Source organism: Solenopsis invicta, chromosome 11 (assembly GCF_016802725.1).
Source record: "Solenopsis invicta isolate M01_SB chromosome 11, UNIL_Sinv_3.0, whole genome shotgun sequence".
Classification (NCBI taxonomy): domain Eukaryota; kingdom Metazoa; phylum Arthropoda; class Insecta; order Hymenoptera; family Formicidae; genus Solenopsis; species Solenopsis invicta.
The window spans coordinates 17,368,569-17,378,862 of record NC_052674.1 but is presented as its reverse complement, the minus strand read 5'-3'; the positions used below and the strand labels follow the sequence as shown (position 1 = coordinate 17,378,862).

The window sequence follows — 10,294 nt, the reverse complement described above, 5'->3', positions numbered from 1 at the left end:
AAAAGGTCATGTTTATGTTGAAAGAGGGTAGAGAGAACAGTGAGTAAATAGACAGGAACAAGTTAAGAAAGAGCTATATGAGCAGATACATAAAGAAATAAAGATATTAAAATAGGATTGGAGGACATATTAATTCACATAAATTTATGTGAAGGAGTTGAAGGAGAAAAAGAATGAATAGGAGAAAAGAATTGAAGAAATTAAAGAAAAAGTGGACAAGTTTAGAAAGCAGAATGGAAAGAATTGAAAGAGAAATTAGAGATAAAAGTAGGAAATAAAGGAAAAGAAAAAAGAGAAGATATAATTTTGTCATAAAAGGAGGGAAGATGTAATTTTGTTATAAAAAGAGTAGATACCAAAAGAAATAGAGGGAGGTTGATTAATGTGCGGAAGGTAAGTAGAAGAGTTCATAAAAAAGAAGCTACGAATGGATTGTAAAATAGTAAATTTTAGAATGTATGGGCTGATAGTAATAGCTAAGACATGTCAATTTACAGGAAAGAGGAGAGAAATAGGAAATAAAAGGAGCAAGAAGAAAATAAGAAAAGCAGAAAAAAGGAAACAGAATTTCGACTAAGAAAACTTCCCAACTGCTAATCGCCGATACCAATAAGTAATATATCACTAGAATGTACGCATCGAGATGATCATAAATTTATAGGTCATTATCTCCTGAATGAATCCCGGTATGATATTTACAGGATTCCGCAGTGATAATACTAGAGTAAAGTCGGTATGTATGCTGCATCTTTTGAAAACCTAATTTATCAAGTATTATTTACTATGATAAAAAAAATAAATTATACCAAAAACTTTGACTACTATTATAAAAAAATTTTAAATATAAAATATTTTATTTTTTATATTCGAAAAATTTTTAATAGACCCTTGCATTTTTGTCGTGTAAAAAAAATGGTGGACTTTATGATTACTCATGTGTAAGATACACGGCGCATCGATAATTTACAAATATAATGTAAAATAACATAATGATTTACAAAATATGTTTATAAAGTTTATTAAGGGATAAGAATGATAAATTGTATATACAAAGTAATAATATAATGCGATATTAAAGAGATTAACATGTGCAGACATTAACAGAGTGCAGATATATGCACATTGTATTCTCGACGGAAAAGCAAGTGCTACTTCCTAATCACGCACCGTTTGTGTTAATTGTAAGGTGTAAATCTCGCTTGCTTGAAGTGTACCTATATTATAAATAGGTGGATATCAGATACAAGAAATCAAACTAAACAAAGAATACAAGAGCTATGCATTTGTATCTTGCTCGTATCATCTTCCATTCTTTACTGTTCCTCCACATTTACGTATCATAAAATAATCATTATGTCTTCTACATTTCTTACAGTAATCATTTTATGTAGGTCGTAATACACGATTGTGCTATTTATTACAAGGAGAAATCAATTTATGATATTTTTGTCAATATTAACAATAAAGTATTGAAATCATAATACAATACTAATATATTATAAAGACATATATCAGAATGGTTGCGAGCTAGCTACCTTTACTCCTTCTATTTTTTCTGACTTTTGAGGTGCAAATCCGAGCGCGGTATAAATACCAACTTTATTCTATAACATTTACGCCTTATAACTCGAGAAATAATTAATAAACATCAATATGGTGTTTTGAAAAGCTCTCGACAATTACTATTAGACTGTGGAACTAAATAGGGTGTTTCATTAAAAAGAAGTGTTGTGACTTTGACCTGACCTTGATGATGCCATTCAAGGGCAAACTGATAAGATCAATGAATAAACTTTTTTAAACCTTTCTATTAATAACTTCTATTTGAAACATGTTTTTATGAAACTTATAAGTATTTCCCGAGATAATCCAATTTCGACCTTTCTGTTACACTTTGTAAATACCATATCGACGTTTGTTCGAAAGACAATGACTTACATATCTGTGATCATCTTGGTGTGTGCTTTCCAATGTATTACTTGTCGGGACATATTACTTGATTGGCGACTAGCATTTGAGAGGTTTTTCTAGTGAGCCAAGATAGGATGAAAGATGGTATTAGAAAAGAAGAGGAAATAGTGAATAGTACAAGGAAAGAAAATAGGAACAACAGCAGATTTTTATTTTGGAACATAGCAGAATTAAGAAATAAAGATTTAGATTTTTTTTTGAGGATACGTAAATGGTGATTTTGATTTTATAAGTCTTTGTGAAACTTGAATGAAAAAAAGTGGATAGAAAAATTTAAAGGAAAGACTGTATTACTTGTATGAGCATATAGCTTTATAATGGGAGAGAAAAATAAGAGGAGAAAGAAAATAAAAGTAGGATTTTGCAATTAGAATTATAAATGAATAGAAAAAAGATGATAGTAAATGATTAAAAAGAGAAGAACAGGAGGTATTAATGTTGAAAGCAAAAAAAGAATATAATAATTGTATTAAATTTAATAGAAAGTAATGGAAAAATTTAAAAGAAAAAGGTTAACAAGATAATAGAAGAAAGAAAAGGGGAGAGAGTAATAAAAGGGGATTTTAATATAAGGATAAGTAATATGGTGAAAGGATAAGAAAAGAAGTGAATATAAAAAAAAAGCAAAAATCAAATTATAGGAAATGAGGGAAAAAAGTCTCACAAAATGGATGCAAGAAAAAGGGTAATATACAATGGTCTTAAATAAAATAATAAAAGGGAACTGAGAAGGGTAATTCATATATGTATGAACGAGAGGTAGTGTACGGTAATAGATTACATAGGTAGCCATTAAATGGGCAACATGGATAAGGTGTATCAATTTTTGTAGATTTTTGGTCGCTGATTCCAAATCCAGAACTGCAATATCCCTAGACACTTTCGTGCACACAGCGATACAAGTTGCGTTGCAATTGTAATCGTCGACATTGCAATACTACACATTTGTACTCAACCCGAGAGCTACTAGTGGGCTATGTAAGTTAATCTAACAGTTACTAACCATGGTAGCTACAAATGAGATTAAAACAACAAAATCACAGTTTCTATCATTATCAGGAAATAAAAAATGCTAAGGCATTAACATGGTATTGAAAAATAATCATAACTTTATCGGAAGCTGTGCAAAGTGTACACAATAGTATATACTTTGTTCCAATTAAATCGTGCATAAGAGTGTTATGGCATACGAGGTAGAGATGTGAGGGTGAAAGGAAAAAGAGGTATTAGAGAAGTTTATGATGGATTATATAAGATGGATTTTTGAAGAAGAATTTTATATTAATGTACTTAATTATAAAAGAACTGGCAATAGATAAATTAAGAATTGGATGAAGGATGAGGAGGGAGTGGATGGATTTGTATAGTAGAGGAAGAGATCTTTTAATAGGAATAGATAGGAGACAATGAAGGAATTAAGGGAGAATAACGGAAACATGGAGGGAAATTTAATTGACAGAGAACGGGAAAGACAAAGGATATGGGAAGACAATAAAATTGCAGCAGCAAGATGTAACAGTACATATAGAAAAATAGAAAGAAAGAATCCTAGATATTTGGAAAAGGAATTTTTAGATAAAGTTCGAGTGGGAAGGGGAATTAAGGCGCTGATTAAGTTAAGATGCAGAAATACGAAGAAAGAATAAATATTAGTTAGGTGAAGAAGATTGAAATACATTACGTATTATGTGAAGAAAGAATAGATGTTATGAAACACTATGTATATATAATAAGATAAGCAAATGGTTATGGAAGAATGTAAAGAAGAAATATATAGGTGATCAGAGAGTTTAGATTAAAAAAGGCGAAATATAAAAGATATGGAAAGAGAGAGAAAAGAAGATAAAGAGGAAAAGAGCAGAGTTATGAAAGAAAATAAGAAGTTATAATAAAAATAAACGGAACATAACATAAAACATATGAAATAGGTATATTGCGCAACAAAGAAATTGTAAGGGGCAATTGAAGTCTATTCATATAGTTTTGTAAGGTTAGTTTAAGATGTGGATAGATGAGTGTAACTTAAGTTTTAAAGATTGTAAACCAAATCTCTTTTGGCGATATAATCTGAAGAAATAAATTTCCATGCTGTTTAATTTTTTGTGAAATGTTTTTTAATCTTTAAAAATGTGAAAAGAAGTTGCTTCCCAAATTATCCATTTATGTTTCATCAATTATTTTTGTGTTTTCATAATTTAAACTTGATATTCTACTGTAAATATAACATAAAACTTTTTATTATGTTATACTAATTAAATGCTTGTATCTTCTTTAATCACAGAAGGTGGCTTCTTATCCATACGTTATAAATATAATTTGACAAGGCTGACTAATTTTTTTCTGAAAATTTAGAACATTGAATTAATTTAATTGTTTATACGAATAAATAAAAATCTCGAAAACATTATAATTAATTTTCCTTAACTTAAATCCATAACATGATAGTTATTTAAAAAAAAGACTTAAATGTGGGGCATCTTTTCTTAACTCACCATATAGTCACATCACATGAATATCTTCTTGATTACATCTAAAAAACAAAGAATGATATTCTATAACTTTTTTCTCTTATAGTTTTAAGAAAAAAATATTTTTTATAATCACTTTTAAAGTTAATCTGTGTTCAAGGTAATATTAATTTTGTAATAACAAATATTATGTTAAGAATTATAATCTTTAAAAAATTTGTTTTTTAATTTACTGAATAAAAATCCATACTTGTTTTTAGTAATAATATAATTATCTACCATATATAATAGTTTATTTATATGAAATAATACTAATAATACATCAATTTAAACGTTATGATATCGGCAGTTTAGTGTACTTAACGCTATATTGCTATTCGACTTACAATCAGTTTAATTTATGATCGAAGTCTAACCCTGTCGTAAGTAGAGAAATACCTTTATTTTTGTAACTAAGGGTAGAAATATTCTTTCCGAGTAAGAAATTGAACGGTTTTTGGCGGTTCCTTTATTTTTCACTTAGAAGTTTGCGCCAACTGACTCATGTCAGTTGAATAGCAAGTTGAGCCAATAATAAGCGGATATTGAGTCTTCCTTGGATAATGCATATTTTCGCTTTGTCACAACATCTTACTCAAAGAGTGATAACTGGTGGATCCAGGCGGAGGAAGTATAAACGGGCTGACAATAGAATGTTCCGGGCCGTGATACACTGACGAATAGCCCGTCTGTTGATTGTGATTCTGGCTCGAAGCATCCAATCCGTTGAGCATCGGCGAACCTGTATCGTGCAGCTTTCGCATGTGTTTTTTGAGATCGAAGTTTCTGCAAAAGCCCTTGCCGCAAATCTTACAGGAGAACGGCTTCTTGTCGTTGTGAGTGTGCATGTGGAAAGTCAAATTGTAGATCTGGTGAAACGCCTTGTTACAAATGTTGCACTTGTACGCCTTCTCGCCGCTGTGTGTGAGCTTGTGATTCTTGTAATTGCCCTTCTGATGAAAACCCTTGCCACAGAACTCGCAGACAAACGGCTTAAAATTAGCATGTATGCGCGTGTGAGTGTTAAGAGTAGAACTACGATTGAAGGCCTTGCCACACGTCACGCATTTGTGCGGTTTTTCGGCGGTGTGGATGATTTTGTGTCGGCAAAGTGTGCTCGCCTGACGGAAACCCTTGCCGCAAATTTTACAGACGAATGGCCTGGCGCCCGTGTGCACTGGCATGTGTCTAGTCAAATTATAATGCGCATTGAACACTTTGCCGCACTCCGGGCAAGTGAAAGTCTTCTGCTTGTTCGCAGTGCCAAGCTCGCCTCGCGGCGCCGGGCTCTTTTTACCGCGTTGATTTTCTGGCAACATACTGGTCAAATTCAATCTCGAGGAGGCCTCCTGAATAGTCGTAGGAGGTGGTGAATTCTGCGTGACAGATTGGGCCGAAGCAGGAGGGCCTGGAAAAGCCCTCAATAAGGGATTCGGATAGTACAGTGGATAGTACTTGGATAATACGGGATAATGCTGAAGCAGATCTTGATGCCTCAAGGTCGGCACGTATTTTTCAAACGCTGACTTCAAATGCGCCGAGTATGACGGGGAAGAGATGTTCGGTGGTTGTTGAAGAATTGTTGTCGTCGTTGTGGCTGGGACTGCTGGTGGGGGTGGAAGCACCGGATTAGAGTTTTGCTCGGTTAGTCGTTTATCCGGTTCCATAATTTTTGCAATGGAGAAGGTAAGATTTCGGCAAGGCTCAGTCGGGGAAGTTACCCTCTCGGGTGGTAAACTAGTTGGTGTCTCGGTTGCCATTGTGCTACCCGTTGAAAATGGTTGCATGGTAAACCTGTAATAAAAATATTGATCATCAAACGATATTTTTCCAGAGTGTCTGGATTTTCATAATCGAAAGTAGATTGCATAACAAGCTTTAGGGGAAACACTCCCTATAAAATATTTGAGCTGAATAAAGCCCCACATTAAATAAGGCCCACTTTTGAATTTACCATTTAAAAACGTAATTTATGCTTAAAATATATATTTAAAATATGAGTCATTGAAGTAGATAAAGAGAGGGAAATTGAAACCAGCAGAAACACGTCTGTTTAGTGCGAAAAACTTGTGACAAAGCAGGCACATAAACCGTTTCTATAAAAATTCGCAGCAAGGTTTCTTAAATATATGTTATTTTGTAATTATAACATGTTGCAATATTATTCGACTTCCTAACTATAGAAAGTAACAAACGTATATAGCACTGACGTTTCCAGTAAGCTTCAAGAACATTGCAACGTTGTAAATTGAAATATAATATTGCAGATATGTTTCAAAGACATACGACATCAATGTTTCATTGAAATATTTTAGAAATGTTATAGAAATATTTAAAAATTCTCAGGTTATATATACATATACATGTATTAAAACACGTGTGGAATATGCTCCAATTAGGCTTGTAATTTCACGTGAAAAGGCATTTGCGTCCTCGTATATATACTATTTTATTCAATACATTAATAATATATTAATAACATTAATATTGTTTTATATATGTCAATAAATAAAATAAAATAGCGTTGTTAATATTACATAACATTGGAACACTGTATAATAGTTTTCATTCTTGTATAAAAATTTGGTGACAATTTTCGATTATACAGAATACTTCAAATTTTAATGGATAAACTTTAAGAATATATAATAGTATTGAAGGAAGATAAAAAAAGTTGTTGCAGTTGCGTACATTTGTAATCTTTTTTATCCGAGTTTCAAATGCAATAAGATTGTGAATTTACGTAATTATAACAAGATTTTGTTTATTTATTTTGAACCTTGGATCTATTTTTATATTTTCAAAGTTTGTTATATTTGAAGCATTCAATATTTGTAGTAAAGCGTTTTAATGCAATAAATACATTGCATTATAACATTGCTATAGTCTTATATCATAGTATTACTAACAGTAAAAACGGATTTTTCAACGTTACAAACTTACAATAACGTTGCAGAAATATTTCGTAACTTGCGTGCAATATTACAATGTTTCAGTATATTTATATAATGTTCTTGCAATATTTTGATGCTGTATGTGTATATCCATTTTTTGGAATAAGTAAAGAAAAGACGAGAATTGTGTAGTACGTGTGAGGTGATAAGATACTATGATATTTTTTATAATTCAAATTAAATTTTAAGAACTATTAAAATTACTTTGTTAGGGTCTATTTAGACATTGCAGGATGGTTACTGATCGTTAGTGTTCACTGCGTTTTTACAAAAGCTAAATTTCAGTTTTGCAAGTAGTAGCAATTTTTACAAGTGTATACTCTTTACATAATAATCAAAACAATAAAAATAACAGCTCGTGTATACTAAAACAAAGTCGCTAATTGGATGAAAGTCAATTAATCGACCAAATAAGATGGAATATTATAAAAGTAGTATATATATTGAAATACTTCAAATTACATATCAATAAAACGAACCGGTTCGACTTTATTAAATCTTTTTCAATAATAACGTCAAACAGCGGACTAAAATAATTTAATTCTTATCAACTGTGACATAAATAATAAAACGGAAGCTTTATCATAAAGTCAGACCCAAATTTTATATATATGACCGAAATGTAATTCAAACTATACCAATTTTCACTACTTTCAAAATATTCCATCTTATTTGCTCGGTTAATTAACCTTTATTTTACTTATAAATTTGCTATCTACGTAGTTTTAAGAAATATGTTATATATTCATTTTTTAACTTTAGTCTAACTTGAAAACTTTGAATGTAGCTTTCAAATAATTGAATTTAATGTGTGTTATAATGTGTATAAACTGAGAAAAAAAAATTGTTTATTTGACTATGTTTTACTGGATTGAATTTCTTCAGATCAAGTATTTATGTATTTAAGTTAAATATATATAATAAATAAACCTTAAACACACTGATCTCGTAAACACATTTTCGGATCTAGGAGATCTGTTCAAGCTTTGAGAAGCTTTTTATAACTTTCGTTCCAATCAATATTTATCAACAACTTTTTTTTAAATGAAAGCTCAGAATCTCAGAAATGTGACTGCACAAACGGCATTGCGAAGAAATGATTTATTGTAATGTTACAAGGAAAAAACCATTAGGCAAAAAATTGTTCAAAAATTTACTTTTCTTTTAGAAAATTATATCTTTGCAACAAAAAACTTTTAAGGACTTTAAAATACGGCATTTTAAAGCTAAGGAGTCATACTTTTAAAAAAATTACATCATTGTCATTCTTTTTAAAAGGTATAATGATGTAACAAGAAGAATATAAAGTATTTCTGGATGTTTAAAAAACCACGTCTTTTAAAAAAAATTATATCTTTGCAACAAAAAACCTTTGAGAATTTTACAATATTATTTTAAATATATTTAAGTAACAAAGCAAATATGAGATATTTTTGATTAATTCATGGTGTCTAAAATTGAAAATTAATGTGTTTCATGATATATTTCGGACTCTGCGCAAAATCCTTTTTCCACAGCACTATATAGTATTTTAATTTTAGATAGAGTATATGCGAGTAATATACACAAACGGACCTGTTCGGACGTATTTTGTCCGATTTTTTTATATAAGATTACTCACAAAGAGTTATACTCACACACAATGGCGGTCTCACAGACCTCAACAAAACTTTGCTGCCATGCCGTTTGAATTCTAGTTGACCAATAAAGTTGATCAACCATATCAATCAAAAAAGGAGATTTCAACCTTTTTTTACCTCCTGCTACTATCTCATTCTGTCATCACTGTACTTGAAGAGATCTTATTGAGATGCAAATTTTAAATTTTTTCTAGGTCAACTATTTTAGTTATAGCAACCCTAATATTAAACTTTTTTACAATTTTCTCATTTTTGAAAGTTCATACAAAAAATGGAGACCAAAACACTTCAAGTTTGTTGTTATTTTTATTCTTATCTGATATCTCTATTTGCAAAAAATATTAATTATGGTGTTGTCCCCTTCATAATAAAATTTTGGTTTAAACAGGAGAATAATATAAAATTAGTATCTTGAAAGAATTTAAAATAACAAAAACTACTATCTTTAGGGAAAAAGTTGTAACAATCTAAAAGAAAGAGCATTTTAAGCTGAAGAGAATAGATTTGGTTCATTAAAATCGGACAAATAGAATAACAGTTACAGTCAATGCTTGCAAATTGAAAAATTGCTATACGCCGCCGACTTAAAATGGCCGTCGCAACCAAACGTAAGATTAAAACATTGTTTAAAAATTGGTTTTGAACATTTCAAAACGTAGATAAGTAAGTGATTACAATAACAAAGTTTCCAGAAATTATGAAACGACCAATTAATTCTACACTGATTAAAATGGCAACAATGAATCAATTACATTCGTTCTATTACCAGATACACTTCTATCTATAAAATGATTGGTAAAACTCTATGACTAACAAACTGATATTGATAAAAATGGTATCGCGTTAATATTTACTAATTGTAAGTAAAAAAAACAAAATGATATTTTATCACCTTTTTTCTTTTATTAGCGTATTGTTTTATTTGTCCTATTTTTCCAATTTATTTCGTGACAAAAAGTTGTAAATTATAAATACATTTATTATTATTTTATTTAATCTACATGGAGAGAATTTTCTTTCACAATTTACCTTCATCATGGACAATGTCGTAGAATGAGTCCAAAAAATTTTATATAATTTTCTGTTTTATTAATATCACAATAAAATATAAAATAATTGAGTTCAATTTTACTAAATTTTATCAAAGTTATTATAAAATTCTTCAAAATATGTGTTAATACGTATATTAATGAATATAAAAGGGTAAATCCTAATAAGGAAA

At 30.1% G+C, this 10,294-nt stretch overlaps 1 protein-coding gene across 4 annotated transcripts in view; it reads right to left on the bottom strand.

Annotated features, from left to right (window-relative positions):
* Positions 1-934: 934 nt before the first annotated feature.
* Positions 935-10,294, bottom strand: part of LOC105202888 (fez family zinc finger protein erm) — a 90,149-nt gene continuing 80,789 nt past the window's right edge. The window contains exons 2-4 of one of the 4 annotated variants that reach the window (XR_003269038.2): positions 4,878-6,272; positions 4,464-4,501; positions 935-4,311 (exon numbers count right to left, since the gene is read on the bottom strand). Coding sequence is in view for 1 of the 4 variants with exons in the window: in XM_026137705.2 (XP_025993490.1) it covers positions 5,060-6,265 (1,206 nt within the window). In the remaining 3 variants the exon portion in view is untranslated. Of the gene's footprint in view, positions 6,273-10,294 lie in introns of all 4 variants that reach the window. The other 3 variants (XR_005575831.1, XR_005575832.1, XM_026137705.2) reach the window with 3 other exon arrangements.